This window comes from Trichosurus vulpecula, chromosome 6 (genome assembly GCF_011100635.1).
Source record: "Trichosurus vulpecula isolate mTriVul1 chromosome 6, mTriVul1.pri, whole genome shotgun sequence".
Lineage (NCBI taxonomy): Eukaryota > Metazoa > Chordata > Mammalia > Diprotodontia > Phalangeridae > Trichosurus > Trichosurus vulpecula.
Genome location: NC_050578.1, coordinates 108,749,859 through 108,775,972, shown reverse-complemented (window position 1 = coordinate 108,775,972; position 26,114 = coordinate 108,749,859). Strand labels below are relative to the sequence as shown.

At 40.5% G+C, this 26,114-nt stretch overlaps 1 protein-coding gene across 1 annotated transcript in view; it reads right to left on the bottom strand.

Moving 5' to 3' along the window:
- Positions 1 to 26,114, bottom strand: part of ZNF827 (zinc finger protein 827) — a 256,024-nt gene that overhangs the window by 162,052 nt on the left and 67,858 nt on the right. The window contains exon 5 of the mRNA XM_036764568.1: positions 10,154 to 10,375. Within this exon, the coding sequence (XP_036620463.1) occupies positions 10,154 to 10,375 (222 nt within the window). The remainder of the gene's footprint in view (positions 1 to 10,153; positions 10,376 to 26,114) is intronic.

Here is a 26,114-nt window from a genome sequence, read left to right as displayed (position 1 = left end):
GAAACAGAAAAAAATGACAAAAGCTGAAAGAAATGTAGAAAAATAGGGACATAAATGGAGTTGTGAATGGGTCTAACCATTCTGGAGAATAATTTGGAATTATGCCCGAAGGGCTATAAAACTATGCATACCCTTTGACTCAGCAATACCACTACTAGGATTCCATCTCAAAGAGATCAAAGAAAAGGGAAAAGGTCTTATTTGTACCAAAGTATTTATAGCAGGTCTTTCTGTGGTGGGGAAGAAATCTGAAATTGAGAGGATGTCCATGAATCCGGGAATGGCTGAGCAGGTTGCAGTGTTATGATTGTGACAGAATGCTATTGTGTATAAGAAATGAAGAGAAGGATGGTTTCAGAAACCCTGGGAAAGACTTATATGAATTCATGCAAAGTGAAGTGAGCAGAACCAAGAGAACACTGTACACAGTAACAGCAGAGTTGTAGCAATAATCAACAGTGGAAGACTCAGCTGCTCTGACCAATACAATGATCTAAGACAAGTCCAAAGGACGCATGATGAAAAATAATACCCGGCTCCAGACAGAGAACTGATACTGAGTACAGACTGTACTTTTTTTACTTTCTTTATTTTTGTTCCTTTCTTCTTCTTTTTCCCCCCAACATGGCTAATATAGAAATGTTTTGCATGACTTCACATGTACAACCGATATCATGTTGTTTGCCTTCTCAGTGTGTGGGAGAGAATTTGGAACTTAAATGGTTTTTAAATGAATGTTAAAAAGAAAAAAGGAAGGAAAAAATAAAATAACTGTACTTCAAAAAATACCCCAAAATGGGGGTGAAAAAGAATCTCAGAGTTAGGAAATGAGAGGCCATCTAGTCCAATCTGCATCTGAACAAGATTTACAATATACCCAGCAAGTGGGCATCTAGCTTTTACTCAAAAACTTCAAGTAGTACAAACAGAACATGTCAGGAATGTGGATTTTGAATGAATGAATGTACTGGGAGGTTTTAGAAGTTGTATGGTTAGCAAGGAGGAGATTACAATAAGACTTTTTAAATAAACTGCCTTGTAAAGTGCGTGTGTGTGTGTGTGTGTGTGTGTGTGTGTGTGTGTGTGTGACACAGAGAGAAGGAGAGAGGGAGGGAGGGAAAGGGGGGAAGAGAGAGAGAGAGAGAGGGAGAGAGAGAGAGAGGAGAGAGAGAGATTTAATCTCAGAGAAAGAGAAAGTACCAAGTGGACAGCCTTTGGCAACTGTCTGTGAAAGGGTCAGCCACTACTTGGGGATTTCACTGGGACTGAAGATAGGGAGAAGAATAGATATTTTACTACAGAAATTGCTCAGCATGCCCTAGTGGACAAATGGCCAAAGGCCATGAATACAGAATCACAGAATGGGAGAGCTGGAAGAGACTTCAAAGGCATCTGGCCCACCCCACACTCAATTGTGCTTGTCTATATAACATACCTGACAAATAGCATCCAGTCTCTGCTTGAGGACCTCCAAGGAGGGGAAACCCACCACCTCTCAAGACAATCCATTATATTTTAGGATATCTCTAATCACTGGGAAACTTTTCCAAATATCATGCCTAATTTTGCCTCTTTACACCTTGTACTGATTCCACCCTCTGAGGTTTAACAAAACACATCTCCTCCATGTGACAGCCCTTCGAGATGTCATCCTATACACCCTGAGCCTTCTCTTCTCCAGGCTAAATATTTCCAGTTCCTTTAAGCAATCTCCATATGATGCAGACCAAGTGCTTTTACTATTCTCACTGCCCTCCTCTGGATACTAGCCAGTTTGCCAATGCTCTTCTGAATTAATGACACCTTCCAGAAGTGAACAAAATTCTCTAGATGAAGTCTGATGAAGGCACAGCACAATGGGATAATCACCTCCCAGTGATTTCAAGAAGCTATGTCTCTCCCGTGGCCAAAGATGACATTAGGGTGGTGGTAGTTGTAGTGATTGTGGTGGTGGTTGTTGTTTGGGCTGCTATGCCATCCTGCTGAGTCATATTGAATTTACAGTCCACTAAAACCTTCAGATTTTTTTTTCCAGGATATCTGCCATCTGACCAGGCCTCCCCACCTAGTAGTCATGAAATTGATTTTGGAACTGCCCATTAATAGACTCTTTTTGGAGAGCTCTCTGGAAGCACATGACAAGAGTTACAAAAATAATCAGATTCATTTTTATTCCCTCCACCTAGAAGAATGCCACCCCCTCCCATTAGAATGTGAGCTCCATGAAGGCAGGAATGGTATTTGTACTTTTTCTAAACCCAATGTTGAAAACAGGATTTACCAAGTTAGCAATTACTTTCATTAATGTTATTATTGGGGGACACTCTGTCCCCCAAAACTTCTTACCTTTCTCAATGTACTCCTTGTTGGCAACTGAGCAGTTCTGAAAAGTTTAAACTAAGTGGTTCTGGACTTTGATACTGTGGGTTCCCAGGGGGGCCATGAAGTTCTTGTAAGGGCACTCTCAAACACAACTGTACCAATATCTAGCATTTAATAGGCGCATGGTAAATGTGGGGCTTAATAAGAATGACCTATTAATTCCATTATAAGTAAAAATACCTTGAAAGTGTTACCTAAAAGAAGGAAAATCCCTGTTCAAAGACAGTAGTATTATTTGTAATCACGAAACTTTGGAAACAACCTAAACGTCCAACTGTTAAGGGAATGGCTGAATAAACTATAGCATGGTAACGTTTTGTCAGAAAATAAAGGTTGAGAGCTAGAAAGACCTTGGAGATCATCTAGCCCAACCCCCTCATTTTACAGACTTTGAAAGTGAAGCCTTGCAAGGTAAACTGAGCTGCCCAAGGTCACAGCCAGAGTAAACAGTAGAACCGGGGTTCTCTGTTGCCAAGTGTAGCTCTTCCTACAATGCAATTAAGGAGGACAAATAATGAGGAAATGTGAAAGAAATAATGTGAAGTAAAGACAATAGAACAAGAAGGTGGGTCTACATACCTGCCCCATAAAAGGAAAGCACCGGCCCAAATTCAGAGGCGACTGACTAATCAAAGACAATGGAAGGATACGCAGAGCAAGGAAGAGCGCTGCAAGTCATATGTTCTAAATCTCTGTGTATTGGAAGCCAACTTTTTAAGTTTAAAAATAGTTACAAATGAAAGCTTAATTGGCTTTGTTATTGTTTAAAGTTATGATCATAATAAATTACTCATTTAAGAAAAAAAAACAAAACATGGAAGCTATTCAGCAGACCAAGATGACCCAGAACAAGGCTGCACCTACTGGAGACATTCCTCATGCAGTGAAAGACTGAGTGGATGGACTTCAGGCCCAGGTAGATGTCTGTCGATTCTCCACCAATACTGTAATGGATCCAGCATTGGGTACTCTGGGAAAGTCATCTCCTTCTACGCTGCCTCCGGTCATCCCATGCTTCACAGTAGTCATAGAGAATTAAGGACCTGGGATTTACCAAGGTAGCAACTATTCTCGTTACTGATATTATTAGGGGACACTCTGCCCCACCCCAAAGCCTCCTACCTGTCTCAGTGTGCTCCTTGTGGGCAACTGAGTTTTGGAAAGTTTAAATTAAGAGGTTCCCAGCTGTGATACTGCGGGTTCCCAAGGGGCCATTGAGTTACTGTAAGGGTACCGCCACACACAAGTGCACCAATCATTGGTCTTTTCATTGGATCACTGATTGAGATCTGGAAGGGACCTTGGAAGCCATGAGCCTCTCTCTACCCTTTTCTGCTGTTGTTGAGTTGTTTCAGTTGTATCCTACTCTCCATGACCCTATTTCCCAGATCATTTTATAAATGAGGAAACTAAGGCAAACAGGGTTAAGTGACTTGCTCAGGGCCCTATGGCTAGTAAGTATCTGAGGCCAGATTTGATCTCAGGTCATCCTGACTCCAAGGCCAGCCCTCTATCCACTGCGCCATCTAGTTGCCCCTCCACCTTTTCCAGATGAATAAACTGAGGCCCAGAGAAGTAAATTAACTTGTCCAAAAGCCTACAGCTGGTTAAGTTTCAGAGGCATTATTGGAGCCAAGCTCTTCCTGATTTCAAGTCCAGCATTCTAGCCACTGTGCCAAACTATTCCCCTAGATCTAATACATTATATAGTAGAAACAATCTAATGCATCTTATACTAATTATATAATTAGTCTATTTTAATTTTTAACATTTGTATAAACGCTGTTGCATTTAATAAAATACAAATGTACTAAAAAAGCATCACTCAAGTCAGAGTAGCATTTTGCCATTAAACATTTTCTGAATTATTGAAGACTACTGCCAATGTATGTGGGCCTATGAAATGTTTCGATGTTAAAAACAGGTCCCTTCCTATTTATCTACAGTGGCTTTCAACCTGGCACTCATATATAGTTGCTGTGTTGATCTCTTCTCAAGAAGTATGGGGCTACATTGTCTCTTGCCAAAAGGGTGGCATCTAACATCTACTTTTTTGTTTTTTAAGTTTTACTGAGAAGTTTCAAACCCTAGTACACTATGATACTTTTCTGTAAGATGCCCATAAATCTGCAACACAGAGAACACCTGATATTTAGAGCAAATGGGAACAGTTGTCCTCTTCAGAATGATTTAAGCTGCCCTAGAAGAGTATATCTTTTAGATAAATGTTCTTATTCTGTGAGTGTTGCAATCTAGGGCTTTTAAAAGTTAGGTTTATCTTAAATTTGGGACATAATGAGACCAAAACCTCATTTCAGTGTTTTCTTATAAGCTAAGTTGCCAATTTTTAATATCAGCTCATTTAGTGATTTGAAAAATACTTTATAATAAGTGAGCGCTGTCAATATTGAGCAGATTTGTGTTGGGTGAATTTACAAGCATCATTTTTGGGTAACTCTCCCATGGAGAATTTGTAGAAAGATATGAATAGGGGCAGCGAAGTGGTACAGTGAATAGACCACTGGTTCTGGGGTGAGGAGGACCTGAGTTCAAACACTTGACACTTATTGGCTGTGTGACTCTGGGCAACTCACTTAACCGCATTTGCCATGAAAAAAAGAAAGGAAGGAAGGAAGGAAAAAAAGGAAGAAATAGCAACCATCCAGGACAAGAAAGCAATGTCCCTGGTTAAGATGTACCAACATGGAGGCCAACGATAACTGATGTTACACAATATTTTAAAGTCTGCAAAGTGCTTTGCATATATTTGCATAATCAGGGTTAGGTGGGTTAAAGGACTTGCCTGTAGTCACACATCAAATAATTCTGGGGGGCCTCACTCAAACACACCTCTTCCCAGCTCCTGTTCCAGTACTTGGGCACTGCTCTAAACTGCTGGAAAAGGTGGTGGAGAGAAGATAGGCTCAAACTCATGACTCAACCAATTTCTGATTCCATTTTCTTGGCTGCCACATTTATCTTAGTATGACAAAGACCAGTGACTTTCAACTTTTGCCATCCTGTGACATCAAATGCCCTACATTACCTCATCTCTAAAAGACAAAACAGTCCACATTTCCATCCTTTCAGAAGGAGAAGTTTTATCAGTTTTGTGTTGTTTTCTTTATTTCTTAAGTTTAATAATCAGGCTCTTGACTGCTATCTATGATTCATGAGAGACGCAAACCGGGGAAAAGCTATAGCAATACAAAGAGGACAGCAGACAAGGTGTTTATGGGAGAACTAAAGGGATCTGGAGGAGGGAAAGCACTAGAACAAGAAGCTATCTGTAGGGTGGATGCTGCTCCAGTCACTGGGCATTCATTGTCCTAATGAGCTACACTTGGCCTCCAAAAGGTCATGACCTCTGCTTTAAGAAACACCAGTAAAAAGTACTTTTACCCTGAGGAGCTGAAAAGATCAATGAAATACATCTAAATATGGAGGCCATGCTTTGACTTGTTATAGGAGCAGGATAATCTCATTTTCAAAGAATCTTAAGAGAGGTAGAATGAGAGTGGGGAAGAAGACACTTGGAGTTAGGAAGACATACACTCGCTGGGTGACCCGGGACAAGTGACTTAATCTCTTGGGGCCCAAGCAACCCTTCTAAGATTCTAAGTGGCAGAATAGGTAGAGATCTACATTGCCAGACAGTTCTTTACCAGGAATTCCCTATATCTATTAATCAATCAAGTAATAAGTATTTGTTAAGGACCTAGTATGCACCAGGCACTGGGGAAACCAAGACAAAATGTAACAGTTTCTGCCTTCGATGAGCTTATATTCTATCAAAGTCTGGGCAAAAAAAAAAGAAAGGAGATAGGTTTTAAGTCATATGTCCACTCTTTTCACCCCTGCCATGGATATCTATAACATCCAATCCCTGCTGGGCTCTCACATCTAAAGCTTCAGTCCTGGGGTCCTAAGGGTAGAGAGCCATAAATTCTGGGAAGATAGGGTTAGTTCCTTAAGTCATTATTCCTTTCCATGTTGTGGAAGTAGAGGGGCGTTTCTTCTCTAAAGCTGTGACCCAGCTAATGCAAGTCTTGGCTACCATCCAATGTCACAACATGAAATATTTAGACGTAACATCACCATCCTCTAATATTACTCAGTATGAGCAATTCAAATCAATTCAATCCAGCAGACGTCTATTATGTGCCTACATTAAGCCAAGTACTAGGCTAGGTACTAAGGATACAAAGATGGAAAGGAAAAAAGAAGACACAATCCCTGCCTTCGAGGACCTTCCCACCCATCAGGAGAAATACACTGTATTGCAACTCATGGTTCACGAGGAAGAGGACTGGATTTGTGGTCAGATCACTTGTGTTTCAATTGGGGCTCTATCCCCTGTGTCACTGAGCCAATCTCTAAATCTCCACGGGCCTCATCTACCCAATGAAAATGTTAGACCAGGGGTGGGGAACCTGTAGCCTTGAGGTGACATGTGGCCTTCCAGATCTTTAAGAGTGGCCTCTTGACTGAATGGATTCAAGACCGCAGGTCCCCCACCCCCGAGTTAGACTCAATGATCTTTAAGGTCCCTTCCAGCAATAAATCTATGGTCTTCTGCAACATGTATAAGACATGGTAGAGTATGAGAGAATAAAATGAGATCTTCAGCTAAATCACTCTAGGTGAATTTGACGGAAAAAATGCCATCAGTTGGGGTATAGCACTATGCTACCTGTGGAGACCGACTAGTGATTAACTAAAGCGAACACTTCCTACCTTCCACCCTCAAGTGAATTTTAAAGTAAAGGGTCAGTTAAGTGAGACTTCATTCATTTTAATGCAAACTTTTTCTCCCCCAATGTATTATTAATTTATTTTTAACATTCCTTTCTTTTTAAATTTTGAGTTTCAAATTTTCTCCCTCTCCCACACATTGAGAGGACAAGCCATATGGTATCAATTACATATGGGAAATCATGCAAGACATATTTCTACATTAGCCATATTTCTTTAAAAAGACAAGAAAAATAAAGAAAGTGATAAAGTTATACTTCAATTTAACACAACTTTGCACATTGTCTTTAAGGCTGTACACATCCGGTTAAAGACCAAATTTGGAAATGGAAATACTCAACACTGACACTGATAAACATTTATCATAATACAGTCTTAAGTTCTGCAAAAAGTTTTCCATGCATTGTCTCATTTGACCCTCATAATAACCCTGATAAGAATACTTACTATTCTCATTTTCAACAGAGAGATTAAGCATTTGCCCAGAGTCACACAGATCATAAGTGTCTGAAGCACGATTCTAATCCAGGGTTTCCTGACACAAAGTCTAGTGCCCTATCCACTAGGCTGCACTGCCTTATTAGCTTTCACTGTCTTAGAAAGTAGTCAAGAAACCCTATTGGGAGGGATCTGCAAATCTTGCAGTGTCCCAGCCTATCTATACAATGGGTGAATGGTTTAGAGAAACAACTTTTATCCATGGAATGTTTAAGGAAAAATCATAGGCAAATTAGTCTAGCCTACAGAACCTTCTGGTCACAGAAAGAAGCATTCACTAACATTTAGTTGAGTAGGCTTGAAAATCATCCTTCCATTTTAAAAACCTTTTAACCTCCCTTGGAGGACTTCAGTCCTTCCAGAGTTTCCACAGCCCTTTGCACGTGAGACTTTGAAATGCTTTCTGGAAGATTAAAACAAAACTAAACTGAAAAGGAGGACCCAGAGAGCCCTACATGAGACAAAACTCCAAGTTACAGCAAAAGCGTTCGATGGAGACATTCTCATGTGTGCTGTCACCCGCAAGAGAAGGGAAGCCTTGGATAACCCAACCCATTGGCAAACAAAGGCAATTTGTTTGTCTGGGCACAATATCCGCCAAGTAAATCACTATTCATTTCTTCTTTCTAACCTATTGATCTGCTAGAAACACAGTCAGAATTGCTGATGAAATTACAGAGCCCAGTAAAGAAGTTTGGCTCATTCATTCCTTATGTCTTTCAGGCCCAGCTAAAGTTCCAAAATGAACCTGTTTTACATTTGTGTTAGCATTTTAAGCAGCACAAGACACTAAGGGACAGCATGCAGGGACTCCTTCCTCCAAACACCAATTATTTACTAGATAAATCTATGAAGTTGCTAGAAATTACTATGGAGATTGAAAGATTTGCCAGAATTTTGCAGGTGGCTAGTATCAGAGATAGGATCTGAACCCTGACTCTTCACCCAGGATTTTAATGCTATGCATTTTAAATATGGATTCTAAAAATCCCCTCTACCTAACACTGTCTTACGATCGGTGTCATATACCTGATGAGTATTTTGGGTTTTTTTTTTTTAAAAACTAGTTTGAATTTTCATTCCAAATTTCAAAAGAAGGTAAAGAGATACCTTGGGCTAAAATCAGGTAAGCTCAGTTAAATGCTTGTATGTAAGATGAACAAACTCGATGTATTTCATTTCAAGTTACTAGGATTTTGTTCTTGCATTTGCTAATAATGCTATAATTCTGGCATTTATAACACACTACACAGGGAGATGAAGAGAATTAGCTAGTCAGGCAACACACGTAAGGATAGGGACAGACCAATAAAATATCCCATGATGTGATTTTCCATTCAGAAAATATCTTTTGGCTACTTTGTTGGTAATTACTTAGGATCCTGGACTTCGAGACAGAAGAGACCAAAGAAGCTCTCTTGTTTAATACTCTGATTTTGCAGATCAAGAAGGTGGAGACCAGAAAGGCTAAGTTACTTGCCCAAAGTCACACAGGTAACAAGTGTCAGAGACAGGATTTGAAGTCAGGTTGTTCTCTTAGTATAAATTTTCAGTGACTTTGTTTCCCTTGTGCTGACGGAGTCAAAAGATACTATTTTAATGTACACTTAAATAATATAAAGAGGTGACACGGCATAGTGTATAGAAGACTATCTGAAGAGCCATGGAAACCCACGTTCAAGTCCTGACTCAGTAACATACAGGCTCTGGGAATAATGCTAAGTCACTTAACCTCTTAGATCCCAAACAGCAATCTGAGACTGTGCGTTGTAGATGAGGTACTGATCAATTCGACTGGGAGAAGGAATCATTACACTGGAAAGTCACTGATTGAAAAAAGGGAAGGAAAAAGGAAAGGAGGAAGGAAGGAAGGAAGGAAGGAAAATTTAAATTGCAAAGCCCAAAAAGTAAAAATAAAACAAAAGGCTCCCTTTTTAGAAAACAATGACTGATAGAAGCCTACAAGTCTTTTGCATGCAATTAGAATCCTAGTTCAGTTTACGGACATTTTCTCAAAGAGCACTGCTTTTCAGAACTTGTACACTGTACAAATATGCGCAGACCTGCATCAGCCTATATTGAGAAGAATACACAGTGAGCATATTCGAATAAACACACATGCACATCTCAAAGAAGAAACTGAAGTCAGTAATGGGATCACTCCTGAATCAAATGACACGACGTGACAATGTAGTGGCTGCTGCGTTAATGATAACTTAAGCAGGAAGCAGCCCCGGTTGGCTTATGAGTTTAAATGTATATATGTATATATGGTTGGTTGTTGTCCTTCGTTCTCGAAGAGAATCAAACGAGATCACTACACCAGGGTCAAAGTACAGTGTATCCAGCTGTGGTTGATCAAACCAATATAGGCTCAGAAGGCCCTATTACAGGTCGGGCACAAATAGTCAACATATATGTACACGTATGTGTACATACGCACGTGCATGCACATATATACATATAGTTACATATATGTGTCTATCAGAATGTGATTATTTTAGAACAAATCAAATACCTGATAGCTTCATAAGAAGCTCTGATGCTGCTTTGACAGACATATCCCTCCTTAGCCCTTCCTGCGGCTTCATTGTGTCCTCGGGGAGGCTGGGGGCTGACACTTCAGATCCCGGCCTGAACCCATAGCTGGTCTGAGGCAATGTTGAACTTAGAACTTCTTCATCCTTCGGCTCCTCTTTCACTTTCAACGTAAGAGTCATGGGCTCCTTCTGATTTGCCGCTGTCAAGGAAGAGGAGGAAAGTAAAGCAAACAAGTAAACCAATAAAAAGGAAACCCAAAGAAATCCCAGAACTGAATGGGAGGTGGAAGCCCTAAGCATAGAGCAGTGAGGAACCAGAGGAAGCTAAGGACTTAATCATAACAGACCAAATATCAGGCACAAATATGTAAAATGTTCCATTAATGAAGGGAAGTGGGGAGTGAGAGTGCTTTTTCATCCTTTGGAGATTTAATCTTTTCAGAGGTGTTGGCTACTCAAAAAATATAGGACAATTTCTCTTTGTGTCTCTAATTGGCTTCTTTCCTGTATATGCTATTAGACCTCCTTCTAGTTCTAACGATCTAAATCTAGGAGTCAAAGACCATGTAGACAATAGTCCACACAAGCTGTTGTCTGCCTTAAAATGTCCTAATGCATTAATGAGGGGGCAATATTATCAACTACAAAGGGGAGGAGGGCAGTGACAGGATAGGGTGATGAATAAATTAGCCAAACAGAAAAGGAGAAATAAAATGTTGTCTTTCGAAATGCAGAGGGCATTACTGATCTATCATCACTAGGTCATACAGAATTTGAACTGTTCTTCCAGAAGTCATGTTGGGATCCACCTCTCTGACTTTGTAGACAACAAACATTTTCAAGATGCTTGGCTGGTAAAGGCCTCATTACTCAAATGTATAATCATTCCCCAATTGATAAATGGCCATAGGAAAAGACCAGGCAGTTTTCAGAAGAAGAAACCAAAGCTATCAAATGCTCTAAATCATTATTGCTTAGAGAAATGCAAATTAAAACAACTTTGAGGTATCACCTCACACCTATCAGATTGGCTAACATGACAGAAAAAAAATGACAACTGTTGGATGGAATGTGGAAAAACAGGGACACTGACGTGCTGTTGGTGGATTCGTGAACTGGTCCAACCATTCTGGAGAACAATTTGGAACTTTGCCCAATGGGCTAAAAAACTGTGCATCACCTTTGACCCAGTAATACCTCTACTAGGTCTGTACCCCAAAAAGATCAAAGAAAAGGAAAAGACTTATAGGTACAAAAATATCTATAGCAGCTTTTCTCATTATGTCAAAGAATCAGAAATTGAGGGGATGTCCATCAACTGAGGATGGCTGAATAAGCTGTGGTATATGTGACAGAATGCTATTGTGCTATAAGAAATGATGAGCAGGATGGTTTCAGAAAAACCTGGGAAGACTTATATGAACTCACACAAAGTGAAATGTGTAGAACCAGGAGAACATTGTGCACAGTAACAGCAATGCTATAATGATAATCAACAGTGAAAGACTTAGCTGCTCTGATGAATACAATGATCCAAGACAATGCCAAAGGACCCAGGATGAAAAATGCTGTCCTCCTCCAGAGAGCAAACTCAAAAAAAATTTTTAATCAATGCTAAAGAAAGATAGATAAAAACAAAAAGAAAAGATGTTTGGCTGGAGTTGAAGGTGCAAACAGAGTCACAGAACGGAACAAAAGCTAGTGCGTGTGGCTCTGCAGTATTAGAAATTCACCAACTTGGTCAGTCCCATAAAGAACAGAAAAAAAGGTAAGCAGGTGAAAGGTAAGCAAATCTATTTTAACCTCATAACATCACTTACCATTTTCAAAAGAATTTTATGGTTGGAAAGTGAGACAGGCACGGCAAAGTGAATTGAAGGCCTGCCTTAGAATAAATCAGACTTGTGTCTAAATCCTTCTTCTGACAAATGATAACTGCATGACCGTGAGCAAATCATAGCTTTGTACCACATCTTAGCACCCCCAGGCAACTCCCTAAGACTATATTAATGAGAAATTGTCAATCTACTTCAGTTCGGGAGTTTTCATTCTGAGAAATCATAGGTCTGAACCTCCCAACTCCACTCCAAACACTTAAAATGGTGATAAAGTAACTTGGAGGCGACCTAGTCCAACTTGTAAGCATAAATGTCCTCTATGATATCCCTGACAAGTGGCCAATTAGTCCCTGCTTGACTGACCCCTTGTTACACTGAAGATCCTTAAAACATCCCTGATGGGTTTTTACTTGTGGTTTAATAAGGCTTGTTGTATTTTATCTTTTTGAGGAAAAGGATTTTGACTTACTAAGACTGACAGTTCCTGCAGTAGAATATTCTCTAAGAGCCCTATTTCAGTTTAGCAAATTAAGTAAATCATAAAAATGTTTTTTTTTTATCAGAAAGTGAAACAAACCCCTTTCTCAACCCCTAAAGCCTAAAGACAGGCCTGCAAACTTCTCTTTGTAATTCCTTCTCCCAGACTCCCAAAACACAGAAACAGAATGAATATTTGTTACCTATCTGCTTCTCGAGACCAGATTTCCATTTTGTAATGAAATAAAAGTGTTATGATGAATGAAATAGGAGTAATAGATTTCCAAACAACCTGCAGGTAATTTCTGGAGAGAATTTGAAATTCCCAATATATCATAGCAAGAATCATTGGAAATGCTTGGAAATGATCAAAACCTTCACGACCAAAACCTTCACGATAGGACCTTCCAAGATTAAGCTTTGAAGCTTTGCAATGATGAACAACATAGAACACAACTCAACTGTCTTCGGAGCAGCCGCATTTCCCATTAGGCTTTATCGCTGCTAATGGGAGAGGTGCCAGAAAACTTCAAGAAGAACGCTAGAATCCATCCCTCTGGCAACAGCGTTATTGGGGACAGGACTAGAGGGAGAAACGTGTCCACGGAGATCAATCCTACGTCTCTCAAGTGGGAGGGGTCCCTCTGCAGCTACTTTCTTCCTTGGCATTGTTTTTGGCCGCGTAAACCTTCCCAACCTCCGACAAGCAACGTAGCAACAATAATAATATATTTATATTTTATATTAATATTTATATAGTGCTTATCATGTGCCAAGCATTGTGCTAAGTATTTTTATTAACTCATTTGACCTTCACAACAACTCTGGGAGGTAAGGTGCTAGTATGATTTCCATAAGAGGAAACTGAGACAAACAGAGGTTAAGTGACTTGACCAGGGTCACACAGCTACCAAGTGTCTAAGGCCAGATTTGTGCTCAGGTCTCCCTGACATTGAACCTAGAACTCCATCAACTGTGCTACCTAGCTGCCTACTACAATATGGTACAGCAGAAAAGGTTCTAGGTCTGATGTTCAAAGAACCTGAAAGTGAATTCCAGTTTTCTATGTGCTTGCTTGGGTGACACTGGGCAAGTAGCTCAACTTCTCGGGGCCTCAGTTGTCTCATCTGTAAATTAAAGATGCTGCACTAGATGACCTCTAGTGTTCATTCCTTCTAACTATAAATCTATAATCTATAATCCTAAGAACAGTAACCAGCACCTGAAGGAAGCGTGGCATGTTCTATCTATGGTCCTCCTTCCAGAACGGAATCATAGAGCCAAAGATTTAGAGCAGGAAAGGACCTCACCACTAAGTCAGCCTGTCAGTCAATAAGCATTAATTAAGTGCTTACTACGTGTTTGACCCTGTGCTATGCACTGGGGATATAAAGAAAAGCAAAAGTAGCCCCTTCCTTCGAGAAGCTTACATTCTAATGGGGGAAGGCAGCATACTGTACAAGCAAGATATATGCAGGGTAGATGGCAGTCATCTAGCAAACCCCCTTCTTTTCAGAGATGAGGAAAGCGAGGAATGCATTGACCAAGAAACTAAACTCATATTTGCTTCCAGATCCATTGACTTAAAAGCCAACACACTTTCAACTGAATAACCCTGCTTTTCCCAGTTCCTTCATATTTTAATAGAATTTCAATGAGTTAATTCTTAAAGGTAGAACGAAAATGCTTAAAATGGATATGTACTTTTATATTGTCACTTTATCTCACTCTTGGGGAAAGGGGTGTAGAAGAATAGTGGGAATAGTGAAAAGACATACATAGCTTCATGGCCAGACTCTGCTGTTTACAAGCTATGTGATTTTGCATAGGTTTCCCCTCTCTGCACCTTAGTTTTCTCCTTCATGAAATGAAGTGTTGGACCACACCAATCCTTCTAAGGTCTCTTTCTACCCTCACATTTTGTGATACTATAATCTCATTTTTCAAAAAGTCTCTGTTGTGATTATCCAATTTCCCTTTATTGTTCTTTCACTACAAAATATTCCTTCCTAGTTAAGTTCTAGAGTGAGGACTCAAAAACATTTAGAAATTATCAGAATACTGGGGGCAGCTAGGTGGTGTAGTGAGTAGAGCACCAGCCCTGGAGTGAGGAGGACCTGAGTTTAAATCTGGCCTCAGACACTTGACACACTTTACTAGATGTGTGACCTGGGGCAAGTCACTTAACCCTAATTGCTCAGCCGTCCCCCCTGCAAAAAGAAAGAAAGAAAGAAAGAAAGAAAGAAAGAAAGAAAGAAAGAAAGAAAGAAAAAAAGAAAGAAAGAAAGAAAGAAAGAAAGAAAGAAAGAAAGAAATTACAACAATACTGGAAGCAAATCCTGATTTCTAGAGAAGGTATTGACTATATGGGAGCAATGAGAACATATAAGTGATTTTAAGTTCTTTATTATTTTGGAAGGTGAGTGATCTGTAGAATTAGACAAAAAAGGAAAACAAAAAAAAATTGCATCATTAAGTTCACAGAGAATAATGAAGACTCTAGAAGGTCTAAATAAATAAATAAATGTATAAATATTTTTTTCTCTTTAAACCTTCAAAGATATCAAAATGGATCAACATCAAATTTTCATGAACTTAAATGGGAATGACCCTACAATATGACAGGATACAAAGGGAGAGGTGGCAGTCCTAGCAAAATCTTCATTTCTTATCCTGCCTTCCTAAAAGCCATTTAGAGCCATTATACTACTCTGAACTTCATTTAAAAGGTTTTTTGCCAGATTTACCTAAAATTGGAGTAAACAATTTGTATCTAAGCCCAACCCTTAGTGGAAGTTTGGAATGTTAGAGAAACATTTCTAATACTTCAAAAACTGGACTTGCTAACTACCGGGGTCACTGTCGTCACCAATCAATCAGCCAGCACTTGCTATGTTCTAGACACTATGCTGAACGAAGGGGAAGAAAGAAAGCAAAAGCAAAAATGACCCAGCCCCAAAGAGCCAACATTCTAACAAGGGAGACCATGTATAAAATCGGTGCATACAAGATACATACAGAGTAGATGATAGATAACATTAGAGGGGATGGCATTAGCATCTGAGAGGGCAGGAAAAGGCCTCCTGGTAGGATGGTGCCAGAGGTGAGTCTGAAAGCAAGCTGGGGATTCTAAAAGTGGGATCCAGTGAGAACATTCCATCCATGGGAAAACAGCCAGTGCAAAGTCCACGAGATGTAGGGATGGAGCTTTGTGTGTGAAAATCCCCAAGTAGGCTGATAACATTCCTCTAAAGACCCAATATCTATAGGAGGAAGCTTCTTGGATAAGGTCGTAGAACAAAACTGGCCAAACTGTATCCCTCTGAATTGTTAAATTTGGAAGGCAGGAAGTACCTGGTTTTCATTCTGATCTGTCAAAGAATCCTTGGGCATAAAACTAGCAACCTACCAGAAGAATGGAGATGAATCTCAGGATATCTCAAGGAAGGATGCTGGAGACTTTTATTTGGCCAACCTTTAATTCACCACACCACTGCCCTTTTGTACTTAATTCACAATTAAAAGGCTAGATGCAAAGTATGAAAATGCACCTCTGAAGGCTACCATTCCTGCAAATAGATCTCTAAGTGATCAGAAATATTTATACTGACAGCAGCACTATGAAACCTACACTTTGAAATTAATGACATGACTGCGTAATTGCCAGCTTTTTATTATCCTAGTGTAAAAAAAAAACCCCAAAACCCAGAGATGCAGAAATGTATGAACTGAAGAGCAATTTTCTCTATTTTTTCAGAATTTGCTAAGGGAATAGCTATAGACTGGCTCACTGAAACTGTATTCTCATTTATTCTGTTCTTACAAATAACTCTTCCCCTACCCACCAACTCTCTTAGATGGTTAAAGACTGGTTGGTAAGAGTATCTTAGAACAACTGCTTTGAGCAGTTCCAGAAATGTGGCTTTGCCTGTGTGTTGGAGGAGGGGAGGGGAGGGTGCTCTCTCCTATCAAGAGAGCATTCATTTTGCTATCTTCCCTCTCTTACTGAGCCAGATCCTCCCGGCATCGAAGGCATTCTCTAGTCATAAATTGGGAAAATCACGAAAGCAAGATCACTATCCTAAAGAATAAGAATCAACTTTTTAAAATTATGGGGAGCTATACTAAAATACAGGAGAATAAACTATGGTGCAAAAGTTGGGAAAAGTTATCCAGAGGAAGAATAATATTCTCTTTTCCAATTCTAAGAGGCTAATTAGTTGTAATTAAGAGACAAATAGACCCTACTTGCTACCATTTGTCACACTGTCCCTGGACACCAAACTCTTTAAGCCCTCTATGAGGAAATCCCTGTAAACCTTGTTGAAAAACTTCTTTTTGCTCAGATGTGTTTTTTTGACTCCTTTACAAAGCAGATTCTAACACTGCAGGACTGAGCAAAGAAGCAATTCAATGCTAACTGAGCACAGATAAAAGCATTGGGGGGATAGGGGGTGAAGTTGAGGGACTTGGTAAGTTGGTTGCTAAGGTAACTTCTTCCTGAAGGAAATAATCACTGGGTGACTGCAAACTTTGCAGAAAGGAGGAGGGAGAAATAGGATAGAGGAGCAGTATTTCTTTTGCCTCTTTTTTTTAATATTTCTGACCTGGACCAGGAAAGATCAAGGAATAAAGGATGAAGGGAAGTCTTCCTCGAGATTAACAAAGTAATTCTCGTTGAGAAGGAATAACTATTTAGTAAGAATTAAGTATCAGGATGAAGCAACTGTGCTATAACAATTCTGGTGACATAGATGGTGAAGACTCCTATCACCCAGACTGCAGGCAGCTTTTTCAAGAACAGGTCAGTCTTTTCAACACCTGGATGCATTGTAGATGAGAGAAAGTAAAAGGTCTCCTGGAAATAGAAAAGTTAGTCAAGGTTTAATTAAGCAAGGATTGTAAAAGTTAAATAGTTTTTAAAAAAAAGTTCCTTTCATTTTGTACCTAGCTATTTGTATTTTTTTTAAATTTAAAATATATATATATATATATTTAAAATATTGTATTTTTCCTTTACTGTATTTATAATAAATGATGAATGTTTAGTTCGGTAACATGCTATTTTGACTTTAAATTATGGAAAACATAAGAAACTCAATTGAAAGCCTTACCTTCCATTTTTCAAACTTACTAAGTGAGGGCAAGCAGCATATCCTGTAAAAACCCTGACTCCTCAGAACACAAGAAGTCCAACCTGAGCTGTGCCTTAAAGGCCTGGTAGGGTCTGGAAAGGCTGAAAGTGGGGGGAGGGGAAGAGAACATTGGAGGCAAGTGACCAAAATGGAAAAAAGGAAAGAAGCTCCTAGAATGTTTGAAGGCCAGAGATCAGAGTGATGTGGCTAAAGCTGAAATTGCATACTAGAGAATAGTGGGAAATGAGGTTGGATAGAGAGGGTGAGATTGGATTACAGATAGCCTTAAAAAAAAAACCAGGCAGAAGAGTCTGGACTTAGTCCGTATGGTTTGGGGCAAGAAAAAGACAATGATGAAAGTTTCAGGAAGACTAAGATGGCGGTAGAATACAAGACTGATGGAAGTGGGTCTTCCCATTCCAATCAAGGTGCCAAAAGCTGACTAGCCCAGCAGTGGGAGGAGCAGTAGGTATGGAATTGTGATACAATTTGTAGGGAAAAAAAGCAATAGGACTTGGTGACTAACTAGGGGAGAATTTAAGGAAGAAATGAGTCAAAAATGACTGAAGTTTTGAGCCTGGGCGAATAGGAGAATGAAGATTAAGCAAAAGTTGTGTGGGAGTGGTGGTGGGGGTAAAGAGTAAATCTGGATTAAATTTTATTTTATTTTTCCTTTTTAAATTAAATTAATCTCATCTAAGATAAATCACAACTTTCCCTCCTTCTAAGACTATTTTTCTTACTTAACAGGCTCTTCTCACTGTCAAGAGATCATCTTAGGAGGGAGCTAGCAGCCCTCTGCTCCTAAAAGAAAGCTTTTCTGATCCTTCTATAGCTCTCTGTCTCTCTGTCTCCATCTCTGCCTCTCTCTCTCTGTCTCTGTCTCTGTCTCTCTCCTCAAATTATCTGATACATATTTATCTGTATAAATATTGCATACTCCCAGGAGTAAATAAGCAACTTGTGGTCAAGGTCTATTTTTCTTTTGTCTTTGCATCCCCAGTGTAGCTAGGTGGCACAGTGATTAGAGTATTGGGAGTAAGGAAGAGCTGAGTTCAAATCTAGCCTCGGACACTTACTAGTTCTGTGACCTTGGGCCAGTCACTTAACCTATCTGCCTTGGTTTCTTTAATTGGGTTGTTGTGAGAACCAAATAGGATATTTGTAAAGCACAGTTACTGGCAGAGTAGGCACTTGATAAATGGTGTTTTCTTTCTTCCCAGCGGCTTGCCTATTGTCTTGTCCGTGGGAGGCAGCAGAGGGCAGTGGAAAGAATGGATGGATTTAAAACCTGAGGATGTGGGAGAGTCATTTAATTTCTCTTCATCTCAATTACTTAACTATAAAATGAGGGGGCTCATTTTCCATTCATTAGATGAACAACTGAGGTCCCTTTAAATCTAAATCTATGATCCAAAATACTTATTCAATTGAATTACATGATATTTCTACATGGAAGACATACAAGTATTTTAAAGAAAGTCAAAAAAAATTTGAAGTACCTCTATGGAGAGAAGAAGCAACCTACCACTGCTTAGCCATAAATTGGTACTTTGGTAGATATTTGTATTTTGGACGCCACCTGTGATTTCATCAGTGCAAGAAGGTCCCAGGGAAGAGAGAACGTCGTACTTTGAAGGCAGAGAGGTGCCTACTCTTGCAACTTAGAAATTTACAGAGCACAGAGTGGTTAAATGATCTGTCTAGGGTCACACAGCCAGGATGTAGCAGGACTCAAACTGGGTCTTCCTGATTTAGAAATCAGCTGTAGGAACAAAGATAGAATGTCTGGTGCAAGCACTACCCCAGGTTATTGCTGAACAGGACAAGTTACTAGCAAAAGCCCGAGAGGACCTAAAAGCGTTCATGATGTTCTGAACCAAACACATCTAACTTAAGATCAAAGAGAGGACAGGGTGCTGAGAAAATCTGGCTGGCTTTGTAACAACAGACAAAACAGTCAGAACCTGAAATCCGTATATATGTATTGCTACGCCTTCACTCTGGGAGTCTGGGAGAGCTAACAAAGATTCCATTCATCTGAGGTGTATATAACTCCAACTTCACTCTCTGTTTTAATTACCTCTGCCCCTGTGTGCCTCAGCTTAATGCTGTCTTCTTCATATGTCCTACTGCAAGTAGCACAGTGCCTTACACATAACTGGTGCTTAGAAAATCTTTGGTCAGTGAATGAATGAAGGAATGAATGAAGGAAGGAAGGAAAGACTATAGTAGGATGTCTATCGGGCAACTATGATACACTAAGCCATGGAGAAGACTAAGAAACCTTTCTCAGAATGTCATAAGTCCCTATATTTAGCATATTTCAAAAGAGACTCATAGGATCATAGATCTGGGGATTAAAAGCAGCCGACTAGCGCAGTGTATAGAGCGTTGGACTTGGAGTCAGCAGATCTGGGTTCAAATCCAACCTCAGATATTTACCAGTTCTGTGAACCTGGGTGAGTCATTTAATGTCTGCTTGCTTCAGTTTCCTCAAATGCAAAATGGGGATAATAATGGGACTACCTCCCAGGGCTGTTGTGAGGATCAAATGAGATGGTATTTGTCAAGGGTGTGGCATAGTGCCTGACATATAGTAGGTGCTTCATAAATGCTTGTTTCCTTCCATCCTTCCAAGAGTTGGAAAAGACTTGAGGCCCTCAAACGCCGCCCCTTCATTTTATAGATGAGGCCCAGACTAGTGAAGCGCTTTGCTCAAGATCACATAGCCAGTAAGCCTCCAAAGCAGAATTTGAACCCAGACTTTCCTGACTCTAAGTGCCCTATGTACTACACTATGCCACACCTACACTGATGAAGTCTCTAAATGCATCTTACACATAAAGTTTTAGCCATGTAATCAAGGAATGGCCATTACAGAAGAGATGTGGCCACAATGAAAGAGAAGTTGCAACTGAAAATGAAGGTGGACACTGTCAAGAATCATCCAGGTGGCAGAAGCAGGACCAGACTGTGGAAATGGAGAAAGTTCCCCCGGCATGTCCTTGAGGCCTGCGCAGAAGTGCATGTGGTCAGTGCACGAGGACGGTCATTTGGAAGAAGTTCCTGCAGTACAGCTGATTCATAGAAAGGCAGAGCGCTTCATCAGCCTGCCAGACAGCTAACGTCGTTCAGTGAGCCCATGGTGACATGACCACAAGTTCACGGTTTTCTCTCTTTCTCCTCCAACACCGAAACCAAAGAAAAGCCAAGATACTGATATAGCCATAAACAGAATGATACTATTTTAAACCCTGAATCTATAAGTCCTTGAGCTCTAGAAGGAAGAACTGCAAATGAAAGATTTTTGTGCCACTAAAAGGTTTCTCTCTGGAACAAATACACTCCAAAAGGTCCACCAACTATGAACAAATCTACAGCTGCATTTAAATCTAGTTAAATAGTTAAATTTTCCATTCAAACAAAAAAATCAAATTTCCCAGCATAAGTTGGAGGAGGTCTGTCTAGGCAGCATCTGGTCTGATTTTAGTAGACCACAAACTCAATGACTCAACAATTGACATGACCAGAAAAAAAAAACAAAAAAAAACCTAATGTGATATTTGACTCCTCCACCACGTGAAGAGTGTCCAGGATGAGGAAGGTCACAGCACCAGGGCAGTACTCTGCCCTACAGAGTCCCATTACATCTGGACTATCATGAACTTAGGAAGGAAAATGTTAAGTAAGTGAGCAACCAGAGGATGCTCACCAAGATGGCAAGACAGCCAAGGGTAGGAGGCCATGTTGCATGAGGATCTTTTGGATGTACTAGCAGCAGGTAGTCTGGAGAAGCAAAAAAAAAGAAAATTTATGATGGGCACCATTGCTACCTTAAGGTATCTGAAGGGTTCTCCTGTGGAACAGATAATAGGTTTGTTCTGTTGGCTCTAGAGAGACAAAGGAAGAACAATGGATAAAAGATACAGAGAGGCTAATTTAGGCCAGACATCAGGAGCAACTTCCTAATTTGTGCTATCCGCAACGGGAGTGGGAAATGGGATGCCTCAGGAGACAACTCCCCTGCAACAAGCAGCGCCAAACAGCCAATTGTTGCATATTCTTGTGTGGGGACGAATTTGATTGGAAAGTCTGTCAATGGTTTTCCAATTCTGAGATTAGCTGACCACCATTTTACCTTGTCCTCATCTGTTTTGGGATTGGGTTATGTCGTTATTCTTATCTTGCCAGACCTGTGATTTCCCTAGTTCCCAGAACAACCTGAGGAAATCCCCTTCATCAATGATCTTAAATAGCTGCTTGAGCCCCTAGGAGTTACATGACTTGCCCAGGGTAACACAGCTGGTCTCTACCAGATGTGGAACTCAAACCTAGGTCTTCCTATATCCAAGGGCAATGCTTTATGTCACAATGATCTCACCGTTTGCTTTGAAAACACCATGTTGAGATTGAGTGACCAGAAGTTTGCCCAAAAGAAAACAGCCATCCTCCCAAATAAAGATTTGGGTCTTCATTTTGTCAGAAACATACGACCTAGAAGATTTAATTTTTTTTCTTTGTGCCACTTTCCAGATTTAAAATAGCTGAAATCATTTGTATATTTCATTTTGGAAAACCGGGAACTAAAAAGCCATTCCAGCCTGACAGTCAATGTGCCAAGATTCTGTCAACTGCAAAGATACAATTTGGAGAGTGAGAATAAAATTTTATGTCTTGAAAAACATAGTTTACAGAAAGAGAGACGATAGAGGGTTTTCCAAACACAGTTTTAAACTGACTTCTAGTGAGGCACCCAACAATTAAGATGCGTTTCTCTACATCTTTTGAACTTTAAAAGATCCTGAAGCTTATGATGGACCTTATAGTATCTGACATTCCACAGAAGCCCAGCAGATCCCCCTCCTGTTGGCCCTATGTTGCTACACAAGAAAGAACATGAGGATCTTGGGGTGAGTCTAGCCCAGGTTCATGCTTCTTGTCACCCTAGACTCACTTTCACATGCATCAGCCTCACCAGATGTCACTCTGCCCTCTATCTCCTTCAGTCCGGGACAGGGGACAGAAGAGAACAGCACTGAACATACTATCCCGTAAGCACCATGAGGATACCCAGGGCTTAGAACGTAGAGCATTCACTACTATAACTCACTGGTGAAAAAAAGGTCTAATTAGGTTTATGCTCACAACAGCAATTCCCAAACTAATTTGGCTCCGGAAAGCCCTGAGCTTTGAAGCATAGAGATGGAAATCATACCTATCGATACTGTTTCAAGTATGGTGTAGCTTTGGAACATTCTAAGCTAAAAGATAGGTTGGGGAAATTTTCAAGCAAAATAGAGAAAATGAAGTCCATTTTCATACCCAAAGTTGGCCATATCTGCTCAAATGTAATTTCCTATTTAATATTTTACAGTAGAGGAGAAAATACCAGTAGCACTGAAAGATTCCTTCAGAGCCTTCATTCACATGAGCACCACGAACTAGTAAAGAAAACATTGCTTTACAAGAAAGAGCAGTGGCTTATGGGTAAGCACAAAACCACGGTAGTGGCCCGATTTAAATCCAGCCAGCAACTCACCTCAGAGGCAAGTCTCTCCCTGCTCTCACCCCTGCTCTGGGACTCCTAAGGCAGATTCCAGAATATCAGTGTTGAATTAGGAATACAGATCTGAATCTCAAAGGCTCCAACCCTTATTTCAAGCCAACATATCACATTTTCCCCAAACCTAGAGAACTGAGAGGGAGGGAGGGAGGCAGTAACCTGCCTCAGGTCGATTAAGAGCAGCTAGGCCTGCAGAATCATCAGTTCTGATAAACACCATTCCTCTTCCAGGGATGCAAGAGGATGAAGAGGAAAAGAACTCATTGTGGGTCCAAGTGGGAGAAAGGAGAACTAATGCTGGTTGAGGGAAGGAATTTGATTTGTCTTGTCAGAGGGACTCTCACTAAAGCCAAGAAATCTAAAAACGTGGGCGTTTGGGATCAATTTGGAACAGTTTCCCATGCTACAAATTTTAACCTTATGTACTGTCATTAGTGATATGTTTTTAACTTCAATTTAAAACCGAGGATCAAGATCACTGCTAACTATGAGAGAACCTCTCCCCTTGGATTTGTCCCCTCCTCCTTTTTTCATGGAACAAGTAGGTATCCGCATGTTTGAATTTGTCACTGTTTTCCAGTCTGCACAGACAGTGGTCTGACTGGCACAGCCACTCACAGACTTCGTGCGAGCAAACAGCTGCACCCTAGAGTCGCAGCAGGTGCACTGGGGGAGCCCAGCTGAAAATTCGGCAGGAGAACAATAGGGCCGTTATGAGGCCAAGAGATGGGGCCCCGCAGAAGGAACAACCAGCCTACTACTTCTGATGGCAGGAAGAGCTGAAGACTCAGGCAGCAGGCCAGGGAAATTTAGCCTCCTGGTCTGGGAAACAGGCATTCACAGAAACTGCCAGGTACCACTCACCGCATTCCACACCTCAATCAAAGCCCCATCGGGAGGCAAAGCACCACCAACTATGTGGCTGGATGCAAATCCCTCCAGAAAAACATATTCCTTTCCTTTTAAAGGAACACCACCTCCCTTGGGTAGCACTGCCACATTTACCAAGTTTCCATTTACATCCAAATATGCGCAAAAAAAAAAAAAATTACAGATGCATCTCACTCCCCCGGTGACTTTATAACATGTTGCTAGGTAACAGTGCATACAAGTCAGGTTCCTGGACCTCTAGTAAGTCACCATAAAATAACTGCATGGGTCTTTTGCATAAATAGTGCATATTTGTATCTGTTTTCTGATGCCAATAGATCAGTGAGCAAAGAAGTATCAGTCTGCTGAACTGTAAACAGCTCCTAGTCTGCTACTAATTGAAAAACATTAACTCATGATACAGAGGTTTTGGTAGCAGCCTTTCCCTTTCCCTCCCTTTCTTCTGACTCTGAGGAGGCTTTTTCCCCTTCTGCTTCTCTACACTGAAGTCTATGCTCCGAGCAGCCATAACAAGCCCTCTTATCTACTGTTGGCCCCAGCAGAGGTCTGGAGCCACATACGGCATGACGTCGTTGCACCTCTTCGAATAAAACACATCTGAACTCAGTGTGAGCATCACCAGGCATCGGTTTTTCATTCCTAGGGATTAAGCCTCCCAAATATAAATCTGCCCTTCATGGAGTTACCCACCCCTACTTTTTTTCACCCTTGACCTTTGGTCTCGGGCTCAAAGGAGTCTTCTAAGAAAAGCAAATTCTGCCTTTTTTCTAAGCTTGAACACATAAACAGGTAGTTTCATCAGAATCATAGACTGAGAGCTTGAAGGAACCTTAGAGATCAAAGAGTCCAGCTTCCCCTATTTATAGGGGAGGAAACTAAGACCCAGGGAGGTTAAATGACTTTCATGAGTAGCAGGTTTCTGAAGGGGAATTTGGATCTAGGTCTTCAAGTCCGATGCCCTATCTACTGTACCGGTAGTGCCAAACTCAAATAGAAACAGGAGGCACATGGATTTAGAAAACCACAAGTGAACATTATCTATATTGTATTGTATTTTAATTTATCTTGTTAAACATTTCCCAATTACACTTTAAACTGATTCTGGCCATGAGTTTGACACCTCTGTGATTCACCGTTACATCTTTCCCCTGGTATCAGACTAAGGGATTCCAAAGAAGTGTAACCCTTCCCATGTATCATTAAGTGAGTCTGTCAAGAAAGAAACTGGGTCTTCTGTGGGTGATATTCAGAATAACCAGAGATGATTATGAAAGAAAGGTATAAAAGACTGGCTAGAAAGCTGGCCTTGGAGCAAGGAAGACCTGGGTTCAAGTCCTTCCCCTGACACATACTAGCTGCATGCTTATGAGTACTTAAGCTCTCAGTGTCCCAGACAACTAACAGTAACTTATGGCAAAGTGGTGATCCACATCAGCGGAGTGAACTTCTATACAAACACTGATGAAATCCCAAGTACAGGTGCCACACCCTGCCCCCTCCCCCCAAAAAAGATACTCCCCTTTTCAAATCTGGATGAATTAAAAGAACATAGCCTTTTAAACAGTACAATTTTTTTTAACTCCATGAGAAATTTTTATGATGTTAAATGACTCCAAACAGATAAAATTAATCTCCTATGGCACCATTAACCTCAAGGTAGGATGGTCCTAAAATCTACTAGGCTTTTGCACTAACTTCTACCTTCTTCCCCCACTTCCTGCCTTCAGTTAATTTCTTCAACACTTATTACTCCATTTACCACATCTTCTCATTTCTTCTAGGAATTCCTTCCTACCCTTCCAGGGCAGTCTCATCACTCCCCTGAGGAGCAAAGATTAGGAGCCATGAGGACAAGATCTGACTGAAGTCTCACTGAGCAAAGGGATGAGCAGGTGAAACTGAACCTCAAATTCACCCGGCAATGACATTTAGTAAAATGCAACTCGCATCCCCCCTAACGGAAGGCGGTGACCAATTATTCTCCATTTAAAAGGGTATTGTCAATCTCCAAAGAGTTGAAATGGCATTTGGA